At 39.6% G+C, this 20,547-nt stretch overlaps 1 protein-coding gene and 1 long non-coding RNA gene across 3 annotated transcripts; one reads left to right on the forward strand and one right to left on the reverse strand.

Annotated features, from left to right (window-relative positions):
• The first annotated feature begins 7,457 nt into the window (after positions 1-7,457).
• Positions 7,458-17,718, forward strand: LOC113348786 (homeobox-DDT domain protein RLT2-like). 2 transcript variants are annotated; one of them, XM_026592656.1, is made up of 18 exons: positions 7,458-8,224; positions 8,316-8,798; positions 9,232-9,305; positions 10,060-10,494; positions 10,580-10,669; positions 10,783-10,947; positions 11,031-11,253; positions 11,778-11,878; positions 12,060-12,146; positions 12,262-12,414; positions 12,509-12,664; positions 12,793-13,002; positions 13,091-13,801; positions 13,912-14,445; positions 14,787-15,422; positions 15,567-15,671; positions 16,010-16,270; positions 16,590-17,504. In XM_026592656.1, the coding sequence occupies exons 1-18, from the start codon at positions 8,074-8,076 to the stop codon at positions 17,502-17,504; spliced, it is 5,490 nt and encodes a 1,829-aa protein (XP_026448441.1). In that variant the 5' UTR covers positions 7,458-8,073. The 2 variants fall into 2 exon arrangements, with proteins under 2 accessions (XP_026448441.1, XP_026448440.1); XM_026592655.1 differs by having other exon boundaries at positions 7,459-8,224; positions 10,571-10,669; positions 16,590-17,718.
• A 220-nt stretch (positions 17,719-17,938) lies between these two features.
• On the reverse strand, positions 17,939-18,795 carry LOC113348787. The gene is made up of 2 exons (XR_003359794.1): positions 18,596-18,795; positions 17,939-18,179 (listed from the first exon to the last, which is right to left on the reverse strand). It is a non-coding gene; the product is annotated as an uncharacterized LOC113348787 (long non-coding RNA).
• Between the last annotated feature and the right edge of the window lie 1,752 nt (positions 18,796-20,547).

Below are 20,547 nucleotides of genomic sequence, written 5' to 3' on the forward strand. Positions count from 1 at the left end.
CTTCAGATGAGACACTTGTTTGAACGGACTTTCTTCCGAAGATATTGTAAATCTTTATGACCATCGTGAGAATCTTCGCTTCAATATGAGGTGGTCGCGAGAATGACTCAATTCTGTCAGGGTCCGTCGAGGTGAGTTGAGTTCAGAGAGGTTTTTAATCTGGAGGTGCATATGGTAGATGAAGAGCTGGGACATGCTAAGAAAGTGTCTTGAGATGCAGAGGCCAAAATTAAGCACCATAACATGGAGAAAGAGATTTTCTCTAGGGGGCTCTGTAGGATGATTTTCTTCGAGGTTGATATTTTCTCTCTCTGAACCTTACCAGTATGCATATGGTAAAGGAATGGGACCCTCATGAGTTCGAACTTTATGCAAACCCTAAATTGCTCTTGTCGGGTATGCGAGTAGGTGAAAACCCAAAGTTAAATTCGCAATAGAAGTTCCTCCCTTGTGCAGCCTTCACTCTAGAGGCTGTAGAAACTTCGTTTGACGTCCGATTACAGTGGTTGACCCTAACTATCGAACAAAACAGACTTTCCTTTCATATACTGTAGTTAAATTAGGATTTGGATCTTGTTTTTCCGGTGATATATCCAAACGAAGTTGAACTCGGAATCCAGATCTATTTAGCAACAATTACTTTAAGTGTTTTGATGATATCTCTTGGATCGTGCATTGAACCATCATGCCCTTTTAACACATGGTAGGAGAGACATATAAGGATACTTTTATCGACGATGAGTTTTCAAATTCTCTGCCCATTTGTCTTAGTTCTTCGAGTTATGTGACTAAAGTATGAGTCGCGTCTGAGTAGACTGTAAACTGTATACTCATATTCAAACCGATTGCGAACCCTAGTTCGTCTCCTGCATGCATTCATTTTTTTAAAATAATTTGAATGCTTCTTTTACTTGATATAGTCATGTTGCACGCATATAAAACCCTAAAACATCTTATAGGGACGAAGCTATCCAGATTTGAATCGTCACATCTTCAGTGAGGACCCTGGACATAGTTGCGATTGCTGAATACAGAGAAGATGCTGGCGAAGGAGAATTCGATGATACTAAAGAGAGGTGCGATATTTATCGAGTCACGTATGATTTCCTTTCACGATTTTGAAGGCCGAACTCTAGTCTCATAGTCCCCAAGTAATAACATGTTGTGATGTGGGTTTGAGGAGTTGAATGGTCTCGATGTGTCCCAATATTTAGAGACTCTTGTATTGATTGTTTATAAATCTTCAATCTGGAAACTGAATGTCAGGGTCACCTTTTGTTGGTCATGCAAAGGTGTATAACACGGTTTTCCGTTAGTCCCCAGTTTGATATATGACTACGGGATTCTTATCGACTCGAGACGCTTGGAAAAATGAAGTAAAACCCTCGTAGCATAAGAGATTGAGTCTTAAAGGCGAGAAAGCGATACTCTGCGGGTTGGAGACGTCTGTGGAGAGTCGTATAGAGTGTCTGGCCGCATGAGTCTTCCTGGACAAGATGAATTTGTTGTCCCACCTCTACTAGGTGTCTTGACAAGGATTCATGTGAACTTGTTTAGCGAAATCATCTATCGAGATCTATCTTTGTTTTGGGAGATGGTAAACCAAAATTGAGAACAGTGTACGCCTTCTAGGACTATCAGAACTATGGATGTAGCTGAATAATCGATTTGTGGTGACTTCTGGGATAGTTCTTTGGAAATCTTCTAGGCATTTTCACGCGGTAGAATTGTGTTTTCACCTGAGTAAGTTGTAAGTGATCGTCATATCTTGTCCTTCACTCATCACGCATGACTTTGACTTATGGGATAGCCTGCCGAGCATATATATTTGAGAGAGGAGGCTTTTACTGACATCACTTTGATCAACATGTGGCTTAGATCTATGGTCTCGGATCCATCCCCTGTTTACTTCAGTGATAGTAGTTGGTTACAACTGTACGTCGATTAATGAAGTTCTATTTGAATTATTGGCAATTCATTTTTTTTCCCTTGGTAGGTTCAGGTTCAAAGATATTCTCCTTCTTGGATGAACTCAGGTCCCATCGGAAAATGATACTGGATAATCGTTGGTGTAGCCGAGATGGAGGCTCATCGAGACTTAGTCGTACAATCGCTAGGACTCCTTTTCTTTATGACGGGACGGGTGTTGAGATAACATATCAATCGGCTGCTTTGAATCTTCAGATAAGTATGATCATTGGTCAAGCAATATCTTGGAATCTAGTCTCATCTTATACTTTGTCGCATTCTGGTCATGATCATCTGAAACACGAAAACGACAAGATGCATCTCGACTGGTGATTTATGACCTTACGCGGATCTGCAAAGCTTTTATCTAGGTCACGAAATTTTTGCAACCTTTCCAAGTTTTCACTAAGTTTATCCTGTAAACGACGAAAAGACAAATCCGACAGAAAAAGAACTAGGTCAATCTGATACAGAATGGAAGAGTTATAAGTAAAATAGTAAAGCGAAGTAAACTTCCCGAGACCCCTGCGATCAGGTTGAGAGCCCTTGACCTAAACGAATTTTAGAAAAAATATTCGTCAGAATCTCCAAGTTTAGAGCGTCATCTGGTCCTTGAGGTCTTTGAGAGTGATAAGGTCGGCTGGATGGTTGCTCCTTTGCTCTGTCGCGTTCGTAATGAGCTTTATCTTCTCCGATGAGGTCGATTGCAGTCAAGATACCGTCAGTGCTATTCTCAGCAGTTTTAGTACTCCTTCTTTAGGAAACGTGTACTCGATCTAGATTTGTTGGATCTATCCCTACTGGTAACTCTAAAGGCGTTTTCAGATAAGTCTGGATGTCGATCTGAGATTTTGCAAGGTTCTGTAGCGTCTCCAGGAGTTCTCCTTGGTCTGTGTCTAACGTTTTCAGGGATTCACAATATATTTTTATGAAAATAGGTTACTAGGGCGTTTTTTTATGCAGGAAGAGATACATGTGATTCGGGACGCACTAACCTATTCATTAAGGTCAAACTCGAAAGAGTGAGAAAGTACTGGTAGAGATAACTCTCTTGGTTAAGTCTGTAATGGATTTACAGATACTGAATCAATAGAACGTTTTTGTGTCTGGATTGGTGGAATCTTCTTCCTTCATAAGAAACCATGATTGATATCTGTAACTGAGTGAACAACCTCCCACTATGGTCGCAAAAATGTAGTTACCTAAAATTGGTGAGAGGCTGGAGATAAGATTTTAGGGTTTTTGAGAGTGAGTTAAGGGAGGTTGAGCACGAATAGTCTTCGCCTAAACCACGCACAGTGGCCGTTCAAAGGCTGCTTCAGTCACAAGGAAGAAGGATTAGGGCTGGTCTCAGGGAGGGAAGCAAATGAAGAGAGAGATCAGAGAACAAGTTATTGCTCTGAGAGGTTATCAGAAAGATGATCGTAGCTTGGAAAATAGATGACCTATTTATAGTTGGATTCTCTAATCTCAAGTCGGTGAAGATAAGGATTGCTTTCCGTGCCGTGCGGAACAATTCTCCCGTCTCTTCAAGAATAAGGATAAACTAGGTTGAGTTTATCTCATTATTCCACCGTCTTTATTCTCTTCTGCGGTGAGAAATATGCCGGATATTTCTCACACGTGCCGTAGACTGCCAGACCAAAACCCTAATTGATATCCCCCCATTTATGTGAAGCTGAATCAGCCTTTGTGATGACGTATTTGAGAGATAAATATTCTCTTTAGCCGAGTCGGCCAAGATAGAGAGATATTCTCTGATTTGTGAGGATGACTAGGATGGGTCACGTGAAAAGGAATGAAATTCCTTAGGAATCGTGGGCAGAGTGTGAGAGGAGATGAGTCTGATGCCCCTCTCTCCGTGGCCGGTCACACATGTCATGTGAAAACCATATTATTGTTTATAGGTCCCTTTGTTAAGCATGCAGTGCTCAAGAGAGCCTATCCACGTTTTTGGATAGCCATGTATAATTCAGGCTCAATTTACTAGCCGTGAGCGTATTTGAGAGGCTGAGAAATAGGCTTTGAGCGCTAGGGAAGGCGTGCGCCTCTCAAAAAATCTCTCTGTGATTTTTGCAGAGAGATTTTGAATCTCTTAGAGGTTTTTGCGGACAGCTCAAAAATCTATGTGATTTTTGCAAAGAGATTTTTGCAGACAACTCAAAAATCTCCCTGTGGTTTTTGCAGAGAGATTTTGAATCTCTCAGAGATTTTTGTGGACAGCTCAAAAATCTCTCTGTGATTTATGCAGAGAGATTTTGAATCTCTCGGAGATTTTTGCTGACAGCTCAAAAATCCCTCTGTGATTTTTGCAAAGAGATTTGAATCTCTCTGAGATTTTTGCGGAAGGCTCAAAAATCCCTCCAAAAATTTTCTTAATGGATCCGTATCTTTTTGCGGTCAGCTAGCACTCGGCCTAGAGAGAGAAAAGGCTTTGTAAGACCGATATAATGTCTCTGCGAGACTTTGGCTCACTCGTTTTTGACTAACGTATCTTGCAGATATGTGCTAGGAATCAACTGTGTGTCCATATGATGAGCCAACAAGACCAGTGTATCTCGAAAGGATGTTCTAGGAGTCTGTCAAAAAGGCTCAGAGGTAGAATAACCAGCATATCTCGCGGGGATGTCCTATGAGTTATCTGGAAACCTCAGTAAGTTGAGTCAGAGCCTAGAGCAGACATGTGTATCTCGCGATGATGTACTAGGAATCAGTCTTTGATCTCAAATAGGGTGAGTCGTGCTTACAGGAGATATGCTAATCTCCGCTCTGGGTCATAAGTCCATCGGGGACGTATTTACGCATCTACAGAGCCTACATGACCAAAAGCATCTCGTTGAGGACGTATACTAGGAATCATGGCATCACAATCAGCTGCGTCTCGATCATGGCATCACAATCAGCTGCGTCTCGCGAAAAAATGCTGGAATTGTGGGTGTTCTGGTTCATAAGTCTGCCGGGGATGTTTTACGCTCTACAGAACCTACATGACCAGCGGTATCTCGTTGAGGATGTGCGCTAGGAATCACGGAATCACGACCAACAGTGTCTCGCGGGGACGTATATTAGAAATCGTGGCTAAGGATGCCTTGAGGACCAAGGGCTTAATCTCTCCCGTGAGAGTTGAATTTTGTCTATAGGGTTGAAATGACACTTTTTCCCTTTATCCAAATTTCACCATCTACATCATGTTAGTTGCGGAATACGACAACTTTGTGAGGTTAGTGATTCCGCCTGATTTATTTGCCCGAGTCCATAAAGATTAATTGGATGCGAACAACTTTGTTTTAGGTGTTTTGGCGACTTTCTACGGCCTATTTTTCATGGGACTCAATGCACGCGCATATCCACACTTAAATACCTAGTTAAGGTATAATTGTAATTGGATTTGGGGTATCTTTGACACAACTTTTACAACACTAGGAGACAAAAAGAGAAGCTAGCACAAGAGATTAAGGCTTTTTCCCTAAACAAGGGAAACTGTTGTAACTTATTGTTTTCTTTTCTTTTCTATGAATAGTGAAATTTATGTTGATTAAGAATGAACTCAATGTGCTAGACATGATTTAAGTTGGTATACCTTTTATCTCGAGTTTTTTATATATTGTTGATTTTATCTCGAGTTCTTCGTATATTGTTGACTATTTTTGCTAATTTTTATGATCATGATTAATTGTTAAATTCTTTAGTGTGCATACCAAATCAATCTAATAATTATCCTATCGCCAATAGAGAGTTAGGAGATAATTGTAACGGTCGAATAAATTTCTACACAAGTAACAATCGCTAGACCTTGCAGAGGGATCCGTTTGAATAATTGTCAGTACAAATGACACTAGTAAGTGGACCTCGAGCTAAGAGTTTAACTGCTATGATCAACCTAAATTAATAAAATATTAAGCATTCGACCAAATTACACTTAGAACAAACTACTTATATGTGGTTTATATGAATAAAACATGATAGTCGGGAACTTTCGTATCCAGCGAAATAAGAAGATTTTGGGAATAACACTGAGCAAGCAGTTATCCCATGGTTGGTGACATGGTGTGATTACTAAGAGATCGATAATATATCAGTTTGATGATTGTTTCGCGATGATGAAGGATACCCTAATCATCCGCTCCTTATTATTTGCTTCAATGAACCAAACAACCCCCTCAGTATTTGCTTTTCTTACTGGTTAGCTAATCCGAGTAGCATGTTCGTTATGGAGCCCCGTATTAGAACGAATCCTACTTACTGCTACACTACCACTCAGTGTAATGAAGAGTTAGGAAATGATTTTAATCTGCTTGACACGCCGATAAATATCTACTCAAGCCTCACGCAAATTTTGGTATGAGATCAAGCTTGATGCACTTAACAAAATCTAAATTGCTGTTCAAAAGATATGCCAGATGAATTCGATAAAATTTGACAATGCAACCAAAATCAGCTCGACCAACAATTAATTTCCCTTGACCACCTAAATTTTTTTATGTGATTTAAAATTTACCTTTAAACCATAATCTGCCCACGTGACCAAAAACCTATTATGTAGTCCTTAATCTATCTCAGGATCCAAAAATTATATTACAACCCAAAATCCTACGGTGCGATTCTTTTACATTCTAGCCTTAGGTACGAATTCCGTATTTACTTCATGCTTTTATTTACATTGCAGTCACAAAATTTGTCACAAAACTCAAATTTGCATGATCCAAAATTTTAACCAACAAATTGATTAAAATTTAGAATGTACACTTTTGAAGCATAAAAGTACGTTATGGTGTAAACTATAGTAAAATGTAAGAGCATTTACTGAACCAAGGATCTGACTTTCAAACATTATTAGAATGACTGCACCCTAAAGTGGAAAAAGCAGTCGCCATGTATCTCAACGGTTGATCCAACCTTATCTTTTGTCGGTCGCCGCATCAGTTAATAACGGTTTCCGGATATGTCCGGGTGCTTTTGAAGATAATATGCGAGTCCAGGTCTTAGGTTTGCCATGTCGTCAGATAGAAAAGTGGGACCCACCCACCACAACTGGGGCAGTAAAGCTACAACCTGAACTGAAGTCGGGTGTTCTTGGTAACCAAAAGAAAAACGAGGGGCTTCGATTAATTAAGATTGATGATGAGAGAAGAACACAACACGAACAACAAAAGTCAGAAAAAAAACCACAAACCAACTCCATCCGAATTTTTTACCCCTAAAAATTATTAAAAAGTGTGAAAGAGAGAGAAAATGATTTGTTTCTAAAAACCAACACCACTGATCCATCCAATAGTTTTCGATTCATCAATCAGCGTTGGATTTTTATTTTTAAAAGAATCTTTAATTTGTCTTACCAAAAACAAAAAAGGTTCTAGAGTAGTATTATTTTTCCTCTTTTTATTTTATTTTTACACAAGCACAAAAATATGATAGAATTCGTAGCAACAACAACAACAATTGAAAGAATCAATTTGATGAGGAGTATGATAGAATTAATAACACCACCAAAAAAAAAAAAAAAAAAAAAAAAAAAGAAAAGAAAAGTAAAGAAGAGGACTGTTCTTTGATATTGTTGTTGTTATTGATGAAATGAAATGAAATTGAGTTTTCTCTCTCTCTCTTCCGGAATTTAGATCATCACAAGCAAAAACAAAGTCTTTAATTCTATCTACTCTCTTCTCTTTTTAGGGTTCGCACTTGTTCTTTCAATCTCTCTTCTTTACTACTACTAACTTAGTTTATTTATTTCTCTTTTCTTTTTTCTTCAGACGCCAACTATTTCTTTCTTTCTATCTAAATTCTAATTCTGAAAATTCTTCTCTTCAAATATCTATTTTATTTATTTAATTCTTATTCCAGTAACAAATCTCACCGCACATCACACATGCCTTTATATATTTTTTCGTTGGTGTTACGACACACAGATTTCTAATAATCAAATCATCCCTCTTTTTGGTTTCAATTCCCAAATAAAAATCTCTAACCCTAACCCAAACATTCATTCTTATCGTCTCGTCTCATCCTCTGTCTGGAACCCTAAATTCCCTTTTTTCTTTCTTCGTCTCTTAGATCTTCTGTTGCGCCTCTTTTGATTCTAGGTTTTTGTTCTTGGTTTGATCTTTAATGATGATGGACTCGACACCTGATGGAGAAAGGAAAAAGCCGCCTGAAGGGACTAGTGGTGGTGGTGGTGGTGGTGGAGGAGGAGAATCCAAGTCTAAAAGGAAGATGAAAACTCCTATGCAGTTGGAACTTTTGGAGAAAACATATGCTGGTAAATTTTACTTAATCGAACCGTATTTTCTTTCTTCGATTTCTTTTGTTTTAGTTTCTAATGGTGATTTTGTTTCAAACTGTGTGAATAGTGGAGGCATATCCATCAGAGGCAATACGACAAGAGTTATCTGCAAAGTTAGACCTATCGGATCGGCAATTACAGATGTGGTTTTGTCACAGAAGGTTAAAAGATAGGAAAGTAGCACCAGAGAAGAAGCCTAGGAAGGATAATATGCAATTAACAGCCTCAACATCTGGACAAGGCCTAGATGAGATGATGATGGGTGGTGGTGACCAAGGAAATGACCCTGGGTCTGGGTCAGGTTCGGGGTCAAGTCAGTATGAGCATCGGAAAGTGGGTGGTAGTGGTGGTCGTACTACTGTCTCGAGGGGTATAGCTGATACTACTGTGGCCATGAGTAGAAGGTATCATGAGACGCCTCAGGATATATCAGAATTAAGGGCGATTGCGTTTGTGGAGTCGCAGTTGGGAGAGGCATTGAGAGAGGATGGACCCATTCTTGGAATGGAATTTGATCCATTGCCTCCTGGTGCCTTTGGCGCGCCTATAGGTATTGCTTTGCTCTAATTTGCTGCTTATCGAGTTTTTTTCTTTAATTTCTTAATTTCTAATTTGTTTGGACTTTGAACTCTTTAATTTGTTGTATGCAATGTGAACTTGGATAATGCCATGAATTTGTTGTATGCAATGTAAGTGGCTGAAGTAGGTAGTGCCTCTGACCGGTTAATGTGACAGTATTAAGAGTTCAAGGAATCGCATAACAAATTTGCCCTTTGCTTGTAGAGTGCTTTTTTAGGAATGTTGTAGTATTTGCGCCTGCCCTCGGTGAAGTTTGCTATGGTTTAAGTTTAACACTTTAGTATTTTAAATGACACGAATTGCTTTTGGACTCAGAAGCGCACGTTTCCATAAATTGTATCAGTGCTGTTCAGTTCTTCTGAGCTGTCTCGGTCCCTAACTTTCTGACATTCTTTACGTTGCAGTGGTGCAGCAAAAGCAAGCTGGTAGGCCTTATGATGGCAAAATGTACGACCGGCATGATACTAAATCAATCAAGGTTTGTGATTTCTACTTTGGAAGTCAAATTTTGATTTCATGGTCTGGAGAGTCTCATCTTAAGGATAATAGTTTAATGTTCAGTCCATGGTTATGTTTGTGGATGATTGCTATCTAAAGTTTGAATTATGCAAATGTGTGTATTAGTCTTCTTTGACGCAGATCTCTGATATATATTTCGTCCAGAATCCTCAGGCTTATCTGAATATTTTTGATGACTTTTATCGGCCTTAACTTGTAAATTATTGACATGCCTAGTTATCTAAGGCTTTTCTGCCTTCTATGGTTACGGTGTATTGATCATTAAGCAATTGCACCATCAATAAGCTAACAACAAAGTGTTTGCAGCTCTACAGTTTAGTGTAAATATGCAGCTATTACTTTTATGAATCTGCGAAATAGGTACTGTGAACTTCATGTTTCTGCTTTTTAGCCGGGTTTGTGACCTCTTAAGATTAATCAATAATATTATGTAAATTTGATTTAACCATGGTTTGGATTCTTGCATCTTTATGTAATTAGTAAGGTGAAAAGTTGGAAATAGGGAATCCGTGTGGAAAAGGGAATGTATACCCGTTATCGTTACTATATGCACCAGTCACCTTACGATCTGTTTATGTAGTGGACAGAAATTTGTAAAACCTTGAAATATAGAATGTCAACAGTTTCATGTTTATTTTATACGTCTCTATGTTTCTTTACCAATTTTGTGCGACCCTTACCCACATCTTGGCCCTTCATTTGTTTTTTTGCAGACACCATCAGTCTTACCTGGTTCATCTGGTGGCAAAAGAAAATTAGCATCAGGGAATGCTCATATGGTTCATCCTCAGTCTGCTCCTAGGGCTCTGCAGGAATACCAGTTTCTTCCTGAGCAGCCTAGTGTTAGGTCCGATACATATGAAAGGGCTGACCCATCACATTTTTATAGTTCACAACATGATGGTCATAGTGGCAGGGCTTCATCATTATCAGCTGGAGGATCCCACCTCCATGGCAAAGAACAAGTGCCCACCGGTTATGGTCAGGGGACTAGTGCTAGTCTTCAGTCTCAGCAAGGAAGACATAGTCATGTTTTAGGAGAGTATGATAGGATGGATGTACAGGTTGGATTAGAAAATCCACTTCTATCATGTGACAGGCGCATGTCTAATGAAGATGAAGCTGCCCGTCTTGAGAGGAAGCGCAAGGTATCCTATATTAAACCCAATCATCTGCAGATCCTTTTTTCTTCTGAGCAAAAGATTAACTTTTATGTAATTTAAGTTCGCTCAGAGTGATGAAGCAAGAATAGCAAGGGAAGTGGAAGCTCACGAGAAAAGAATTCGGAAAGAGCTAGAGAAACAAGATATTTTAAGGAGAAAGGTGTTATTCTCAGCACTCACATATTTTACTTCTTAAAAGCGTCTGTTTGTTTTAATCTTATTTTTTTATTCCCGGTTACTTCTTTCTTAAATATCTTACTTCAATTTGTGAAGAGAGAAGAGCAAATGCGTCGAGAAATGGAAAAACATGACCGTGAGAGACGGAAAGAAGAAGAGAGGTTGATGCGTGAAAAGCTGCGAGAAGAGGAGAGATTCCAGCGAGAGCAAAAGCGTGAACTTGAGAGAAGGGAGAGGTTTATGCAAAAAGAAAATCTGAGAGTAAGTGGTTATATACTTAATTAGGGAGTTAAATATTTTTAAATATTTTTTAGGTATATAAAGTATTAATCTTCTTTATTCAGGCTGAAAAAATGAGGCAGAAAGAAGAGCAACGTAGAGAGAAAGAGACAGCAAGGCAAAAGGCTGCTAATGAGAGAGCTACTGCTCGTCGAATTGCTAAAGAATCTATGGAGCTCATTGAAGATGAGCGCCTGGAGCTGATGGAGCTGGCTGCTTCAAGCAAGGGTTTGCCTTCTATAATATCTCTTGACAGTGATACTTTGGAAAACCTGGATCTCTTTAAAGGTAGATATTGCAGAAGAATATGCCTCTTTATTGAAGTCGGTTCATATAGACATCAAAGATAAATGAGTACTGGTCTACTGCATTATGTTCTCTAAAATATGGGATAGTATCTATAACATGTCGGCAAGTTAGGGGTTTAAAAGTACTTGTAACCTAGAGCTCCGTTATTCACAAAATTGGCCAATTCAATGCTTCTCTGCGTTGAGAAGTTCTATATAAATGGCCAAAGTCAAGAGGGTTAACATGAGGAGAATCTGCAATGGTGTAGCCACCGGGATTTCAGATATATATACCTCTAATCAATACTATGGGATAGAGAACGTTTAGTGGTATTAGGCCATCACGGATCATCTGGGTTTGACTTAGGATTGAGGGGGCCATTAAAAATTGTTTGAGCCTTCTGATTGGTGATACTAACATACAGTATTTTTTTGATTGAGTTTGTCCAGCCCGTCTTATCTTATGTTTAGAGCTTTAATTCTTTCGTTTGAACAGCTGTAACAATAATTTATTTTTTCTTCTAGATATGTTGGTTACTTTCCCTCCCAAGTCCGTGCAACTAAGCAGACCTTTCGCCGTCCAGCCATGGAAGGATTCAGAGGAGAATGTGGGGAACCTTCTCATGGTATGTTCTGGTGATAATTGGCTATTCAAATTACTTTCCGGATTACTGTTACAGTGCTTCTTAGTAGGAAGAATCACATACCTTTTTGATTTTATACGGACATTGTTTTGCGCATAGCTTACTTCGCAGCTACTTTTTGGAGTAAATGTTGCTTCTCTAAAGTTTTGTCGGTTCTGTGCAGGTTTGGAGGTTTTTAATTACTTTCGCAGACATTCTTGAGCTTTGGCCTTTTACCCTTGATGAGTTTGTCCAAGCTTTTCATGATTATGTAAGATTTCAGGATATAGTTTTGTGTGTAGATCGTGTTTTAGTCGTTCTATGTATGTGCTTTCACATGTGCTTTGTTACTCCCCATTTTGAACTTGCTTCCTTTACAATTTCAGGACCCAAGGTTGTTAGGCGAGATACATGTTGCTCTTTTGAGGTCTATTGTTAAAGATATTGAAGATGTTGCCAGGACTCCCTCAATGGGATTAGGGGCAAATCAAAATAGTTCTGCAAATCCTGGTGGTGGACACCCTCAGATTGTTGAGGGGGTAACTTCATCTTCTTTCTGCTTTCTTTTTCTTGTATGTTCCGTAATGACTGTTTTTCATATAACTTCCCCTACATATTTGCTTTCTGTGACAGGCTTATGCTTGGGGATTTGACATACGCAGCTGGCAACAGCACCTGAACCCATTGACATGGCCGGAAGTACTGCGCCAGTTTGCATTGTCCGCTGGGTTTGGACCACAATTGAAGAAAAGGAGTCTAGAACAATCGTTTTTTCGCGATGACAATGAGGTAATGCATCTGCACATCTTCTAGGGTTGTTGCCCGCTCCCCACTTATCCTCCTGGTTTTAGAAAGTTCGTGCTCACTTTCTAAAAGATATTGTACTTTTGCACTTCTTCTGTTTCTGGGTTGTGCAGGGTCATGATTGTGAAGATATAGTTTCTACTTTACGCAATGGTGCAGCAGCTGTAAGTGCTGCTGCCGTGATGCAAGAAAAGGGTTTGTCTCAACCGCGCAGATCCAGGCATCGGTTAACTCCAGGAACTGTAAAATTCGCAGCATTCCATGTTCTCTCTCTCGAGGGTAGCAAGGGGTTGTCAATACTGGAAGTTGCAGACAAGATTCAGGTAACTTTTCTCTGGTGTTAGATACCAAATGTTGTCTGGTGAGATTATCAGTTCCCCCTTTCCTAAATTTGTATTTCTTTGCTCCAAGAAATCTGGACTACGGGACCTTACAACTAGCAAGACACCCGAGGCATCTATTGCAGCTGCATTATCAAGGGATTCACACCTTTTCGAACGAACCGCTCCTTCAACATATTGTGTTCGGGCTGCGTTCAGGAAGGATCCGATTGATGCTGATGCAATACTCTCCGCAGCCAGAGAAAAAATACAAATATTTGCGAATGGTCTTTCTGATTCTGAAGAAGCTGGGAAGGATGTAGAAGATGTTGATGATGATTCTGAGTGTGATGTTGCTGAGGATCCCGAGGTTGATGACATAGATATGACATCAAATCAGAAGGAGGATCACCACCTAGCCTCAGTAATAACTGATAAGTCAGTAGCTTGCTTGAAAGTTGGAAAGAGGGAAAATGCTGGCAAGGAAGTAGGAGAAATTCTACAAAGTGGGCATGGAAGTGCTCCTGGGAGTAGTCTTAAATCATTTCCTTTAGAAGGATCTCAGGAAATAGGCACAGGTGCTCTCACTGATCAGTCTGCTGATCTTGCTCGGAACAGCAATGGAGCTAGCACTAATGATCTTGAGGATGCAGAGATTGATGAGAGCAACACTGGTGAGCCATGGGTGCAAGGGTTGATGGAAGGGGAATATGCTGACCTTACTGTTGAGGAGCGTCTTAATGCTCTGGTTGCCTTAATTGGTGTGGCGATTGAAGGAAATTCAGTCCGTGTTATTCTAGAGGTAGTATTTGATGCAATTTCCATGTTCTTTAATGATTATCTATTCCTTCCCTTCCACCCCCTATCTAAGCCCAATCTATCTGTTCTGATCTGATGACGAGAATTTTTCAGGAACGGTTGGAAGCTGCAAACGCTCTCAAGAAGCAAATGTGGGCGGAGGCGCAACTGGATAAGAGGCGGATGAAAGAAGAATACATAACAAAGCCTCAAAGTTTGTCTTTTATGGGAACCAAGACTGAGCTAAATGTAATGAGTTCTGTAGTGGATGGCAGTCAAAGTCCATTTGGTGACAGCAAGAACAATGAGGCATCCTTGAACCCATCTCTGAAAGAAGAACCTATTTTTGATCCTAGCAATGCCCAAATTTATCTTAATAACATGTCTGCGGAGTGCAATGTAACCCCAGAAAATTATCAGCAGCAACATGCATATGCTGCTGCGGAAAAATCTCGGTCACAATATAAGTCTTACATTGGTCAAAGAGCAGAGGAGATGTATGTATACAGGTCTTTGCCCCTTGGTCAAGATCGTAAGCGTAATCGGTACTGGCAGTTTGTCACATCTGCTACTAGAAATGATCCTGGTACTGGTAGGATCTTTTACGAATCTCAAGGTGGTTGCTGGAGGCTTATTGACACAGAAGAGGTATTAATCTATCACAAGTTGATTTACAAATTTTGGCTGTTGACAGTTTTCGCAGTAGAGAGTTTTGGAGGCTTGGCATGTCATTTTAACTTTTCGTTTAACATTAAGTTTTAGTATTAAAATAAAATACAGTATAGATTTATCAGCCTTTTGTGTGTGGAAGTATCATTTACCAACCTTCGGGTAGAATTTGAATTCTGATTATTGTCGGCTCAATTGGATTCACAGTAGATCGTCAGTTTAGAATCTTTTTTATATTTTAGTACAACTCTTTTCTGCATTTTGTTTTGCTAACCCATTCATGTTACTGCTTAATAAGTTCATTGCAATCTTATATGCAGGCCTTCGATATTCTTTTATCATCTCTTGATATACGTGGAATTAGGGAATCACATTTGCACTCAATGTTGCAAAAAATTGAGGTATCATTCAAGGATGCAGTTAGAAGGAATTCAAAATGCAGGAACCATGTGGACCCAGTTGAAGATCGAGTTAAAACTGAAGTTTCTGAAATAGTTTCGAGTCCTGATCGTTCTGCAGGAACTGAAAGTCCTAGTAGTACAGTATGTGCTGTTGGTTCTGACACAGTTCTCCAGTCATCGTCGTTCAAAATTGATCTTGGGAGGAATGAAACTGAGAAAACTGATGCCTTAAAAAGGTATCAAGATTCACAAAGGTGGATGTGGAAAGAATGCTTTAATCCTTCAACAATGTGTGCCATAAAGTATGGAAAGAAAAGATGCTCGGAGCTTCTTGTCACTTGTGATTTCTGTCTCGATTCGTACTTCCCTAAAGATAACAGATGTCCTGTTTGCCATAGGATATTCGGAAATTTATCTAACAGTAGTAAGTCTTCCGACTCTGTCAATCAATGTGAAGAGAAGCCTAGGCTGGAATCTGATTGGCATATCCGTGGTCTGGAGACTTCTCTTCCTCTAAGAATCAGATTGCTCAAGGCGCAATTAGCTATAACTGAGGTGAGCATATATGCTTTAGGCATTCATTAGAGATATAATTATATGAATCTAATCCAATTAAGAAAAAATCTAATGAGAATTTTTTTATCTCTTTTGCTTTCTGCAAAAATCTTGATTCACCCATTTAATTGTCCAAAATTTCAGGTATCTGTCTCACCAGAAGCTATTCAGCCTCTCTGGACGGAGGATAGTCGTAATTCCTGGGGTTTGAAATTGCAATCATCATCCTCGGCGGAGGATCTTCTACAGGTTTGTATTCTCTTTTCTTCCTGTATTTTGGTTTGTCGTCGTGGATTGGCCTGGGCATAGTTTATGCTTCACTTGAACGGGCTGTTGTTTTGATGCTACCCATTCAAGATAAAAAAAAAGTCGTTAGACAATAGTGGCAAAGCTCGTCCACTAATAAAATAGCAGTTGAGCATTTATGGACTAGCCCAACCTTTTTATGTTAGTTTCTAGTCAATGTTTGATACTGCTACGCACTAGTTTTTGTAGTACTATTTTCAAAACTATTTCTCTTACTCTGTTGTGTGAGAAGTGTTCATCTGCGGAAGTTATCAACTTTCTAATTATGATATCTGGTGCAGATCCTTACTCTCCTCGAGGGTGCTATTAAAAGGGATTGTCTATCATCAAGCTTCGAGACGACCAAGGAGCTGTTAGGTAACTTTGCCCCCACAGTGCGTGCTGCTGATGGTTTTTCTTCTGGATCAGTTCCTATACTTCCATGGGTACCACAGACAACTGCAGCCGTTGCATTAAGGCTTCTGGAACTGGATGCGTCCATTACTTACATGTTGCAGCAAAAGGCGGAGTCTCAAGAAGACAAGGAATCCGGAGACTTCATTGTGAGTATTCTATTATAGGTGAATAAATTAGTTTAACTGGCAAAACCCATCATTAAATAAGAAAAGAGAACAAAGTAGAGGAAAGAAACAGAAAACAGCATTTTCCCTGGCAGTTGGGCGGTGGTCTTTCCTATACCCAACTGTAGGTTTACATATGCAGCAATTTATGTCACCTAATCAAATGTTCTATATCCATTTGAAGCTATACGTAAACTTGATGCTTCAAATGAATCTTCGGGTATACCATTTTAATAATGCTTTTGTGACGTTTAGTTTTCCTACTGACTGCTTGTTCATCTTCTTGATCGTCATCGAACAGAAGCTTCCATCTAAATATACTGTCATAAAAAATATCCAAGAGGCTGAACCAGCAGTTACTCCTGAGCCAGCTGTCTTTCTACAAGAAGAGAACTGGTTTGATATGGGGAGTGGGCGTAGCACCTCTGGACGTGGACAGATGATCCGTGGAAAGGGGCGTGGTCGCAGTGCTGGTGGAAGGTTGCCGAGGGGATCCACTGGCATGAGAATCGATTCTGGGAGGTTAAGTGCTGGGAAGGGTGAGAAGATGGTAGCTATTCAAGGATTGGGAAAGAAAAGCCAAACAGCACGCGGAAAAGGAGGACGTAAACGAGGTAAACGCACTGCCAAGAGTAGACAGAAATCATCAGCAGCAGTTAAGAAGAGGGTCGTTATAAAGGATATGGGACTGGGAGGTTTCAGTGGTCAGTTCGGGAACAGCATAGTGATTCCTAAACAGAACAACTATAGGGAATCTCCAAGAAGCTCAGGCGGGGAAGATGAAGGTGGATGGGAAGAAGATACCAGGAGACTGCATGATGTACATGTACAGATGGATAGGGATGACATCAGTGTAGAGGAGGCGTCAGGGGAATCCGATGACAATGGTTTAGGTGAGTATGACGTGCGACGAACAGATTACAGTGGCATGTATAATGGCAAATCTGTGGACTTACTAGAAAGTGATGCGGAGGATGAAGATGAATATGTTGATGACTTAAGGATTGGTGATGAAGAAGACGAAGAAGACTTGGAAGAAGTAGAAGGAGATGGGTATGGCGAAGACGATGTAGACATGGAAGAAAGGTACCGCGTTCATGGAGTGGGAACTAATAGGAATGTACAAGAAATCGAAGAAGATGACGAGGATGAAGATGAAGAGAATGTTGACGCAGATGAAGCAATGGAAACTGATTCTTCAGATTATAGTGAGTGAGAAATGTAGTCTTAGAGAAGAATATTCTTGTAAGTTAGTATTATATGTAGAGTAAAATGGTAGTGTCAGCCCACATAAGAAATATGATTGAACATTGTGTATGTAGAGAGGGATCTTGCTTGAATCGGGTTATTTGGAAGAAAAAGAAATGAAAAAAATGGGGGTATGAAAAGCGAAAAACTCAGTTCTTGATTTTATAGTGTTCTTTATAACCTTTTTAGTTCCCTTTTTAGAGGCAGTTGCCCCATTGGTCTGATTGGTAGAAGATTGTCTTGTGAATGTCTGTCTGATTGCGTGGCCTTGTATCCTCTTTGAGATTGCATTTTTTTGGAAGCAGTGGAGGTTTTGCTCTTTTCGGTAGAAAAATGTCCCCATTTTCACCCGGGCTACGCATTTCTATTATCTACTGTCATTCTGCCAAATTTACATTGATATTACAGGGAGAAAAAAAAGAATGTTTAAACTAAAAAATCAACACCTCTTAAGTAGGCGGGTGATAAAAAGAAAAAAGAACAGAATATTACAGAAGTACAAGAAGTGATCATATATTATCACAAAGGAATTCTACTTATAAACCATCTGATCACTTCAACGGGAAGTTTGGCAATAGTCATCGTCAAATTCAATAATCCCGCGCAACACTCACAACATGGGCATATGCAACTCACAATTGACCTGAAACAGCACCATAGTGTGCATAATAATTAGCTCCCATTATGAAGCAGATTGACAAAAGTAATTTGCTAGAATTTTAAATCTGCGTTTGACAATACTTTTTGTGTGGCCAGAAGAGTTTGTATCCTGGTCCTGAAACTCATTCCAATTCACTAACAAAGAACTTACAAATAATAGGCAGCCATGCACGAAATTTAGCTAGCAGTTATGAATATGTTAAATTATCAAAAGCAAAAGAAAACAAAGGAGCCAGAAACTCTCCGAAGAATGTAAATGCCTAGATAAGGTCCATTAAGTCGTTGAGAGTTGAATTCACAGACTAAATCCAAGATAAATTTGTTTTCGATTACAGCAGAACGGAAACGGAAAAATGATGCATATTTTATAATGCTGGTAGAAAAAAAAAAGAGACTTACCCAAGAAGCCACACGACAAGGGCAATGAGAGACAATACTGAAGAAAGTAAAGCAAATGGCATCCCTAGCAAGAAACCCAGAGGTCTGCAATCATCCACCATTGTTAATATTGAGTTTCTGTAAATTCTCCGTGTCCACCTCTACCTTTGGTGAGGGTGCCATTATTCTGTGGTTTGTTTTGTTTTGTTTTACTTTTCTTTTTCTGGTTCATAATTTGTTAAGGTAAAAGAAGACGTTGTAACCGTAAATACTCATCCATTATACCAAACACTAAATCTTTTTTTATTTTTATTTTTTCAAATTTTCATTTACTAAAACCTACGGTCCTGTTAGTATATTGTGGATGGTGCTAGGAAGCATGTCCTTTGCCATGGTTTTTGGACCTTTATTAGCCGGTTAGACTGGCCAGGCTCAACACCTTAAGGAGTCCTTTTTACACCGGTAGCTAATAACAGATTGGGACGTTTCATACGCGTTCAAAAATCATACTCCATGTCCATGCCCAACTACAAATTTAGCATATGCTTTTCTCCATCTTATATCCTCACACGTGAATACATCCTACACTGACCGACCGCTCCTCTCTTGGAGCATTTGGAATGCTAGGGGTTAATGGTAGTTACTAGTTACCGGTAGGGCGTGATTGAATCCTAAATCTACCATGCATAAATCAACATCAAGCTTCGAATACTACCAACAGTAGTAACATTATGCCATTCTTACACAGGAGTAGTTTTTTCTTTTGTAAAAGCAAGAACCTAAATTACTAGTACTTTCAAATACAATCAACCTCTTAGCCAGCCGAGGTGTCTTCTTGGTTCAGTGTTCACCCAGTACAAACCGAATACATACGTTCGACAGTCTGACCACTGAATAAGGCTCTTGCGCACGGGGAAGAAGTGTACCCGACCTATATATTACAGTTCCATGACAGAGATATTTCGAAGGAATGCGACTTTTTGATGATTTTGAAGTAGTAACATGCATTATTGGAAGAGGCCAGCACCAGCAGATGGGGTAGGGCCATAGGTGAAGCTGTTTGGATTTGCAAATGAGGGGACCAAAAGGATTCCTGCCAAGTTATATTGTGCCCAAAATTACAACAAATTGAATTAAAGATTTAACTTTACACACACGAGGATACATACATATCACTTGCTATCACAATTATTGCTACTTTGAGAGGAGCCTTTCTTACTTTTTTTTTACAAAATCAGGCATCGATTTTTTTTTTCTTTTTTGTGATTTAGGCATATATCGATCTAAATTGTGATTAGATTTGATTCAAGAAGTTACCAAGTGATGTTTAAAATGTAACCCACTCTTGCCTTCGAGTAAGTTGCGTCTAGGCCTGCAGGTAGCCGGCGTAAAAACTTTAGCCGCATCTTTGGAGATAAGATCGTTACGCGGTTTATCTTCGCTCGACCCGATACTTGTTGAGCTTTGGTTCTGCATCGGTATGGTGGGTCTCATGAAAGAATGAACTCCAAGGAAAACATCTCTTCAAAACTGACAGTGATTTGAGTTAGGAAGCGCGTTCCCTGCGCGGTCCTTGCTTGGGCAGCTGCTGCCGGCATACAATTTTCGATATTCAATCTTTTACTGAGATTTTTTTTTGTAAAAAAAAAAACTTCGAAGGATTCTGCGAAAATCGGATATGGTTGAATTTGATCATATACACCCGTCACACATTCTTACACGCCCCCTACCAACCATGGAAGGTATCACCACTTATCTAAGCTAAAAGAGTTGATGAACTTGGAATAATGGCTTGATATGTCGACACATGATATATGATTTTAATATGTTAGATCAGGGATCAGATTTGGGTGTGAAGTTCGATACTTTGTATCATGATTGACCAGCGGGGGAATGCAGAACCAGCCAAAGTGAGTAAGAAATGTACTAGTGGTGCAGGAAAGAAGTTTAGAAACGTGTGTTGGACATTAAAC

Source organism: Papaver somniferum, chromosome 2 (genome assembly GCF_003573695.1).
Source record: "Papaver somniferum cultivar HN1 chromosome 2, ASM357369v1, whole genome shotgun sequence".
Classification (NCBI taxonomy): Eukaryota; Viridiplantae; Streptophyta; class Magnoliopsida; order Ranunculales; family Papaveraceae; genus Papaver; species Papaver somniferum.

Excerpts from the sequence above, each read along its gene's own strand:
- LOC113348786 (XM_026592655.1), top strand. The coding sequence starts at position 8,074 with ATGATGATGGACTCGACACCTGATGGAGAAAGGAAAAAGCCGCCTGAA. Across the intron at positions 10,495-10,570 it reads GTCTTGAGAGGAAGCGCAAG|TTCGCTCAGAGTGATGAAGC; the intron begins GTATCCTATATT and ends ATGTAATTTAAG. Across the intron at positions 11,879-12,059 it reads ATGTGGGGAACCTTCTCATG|GTTTGGAGGTTTTTAATTAC; the intron begins GTATGTTCTGGT and ends GGTTCTGTGCAG.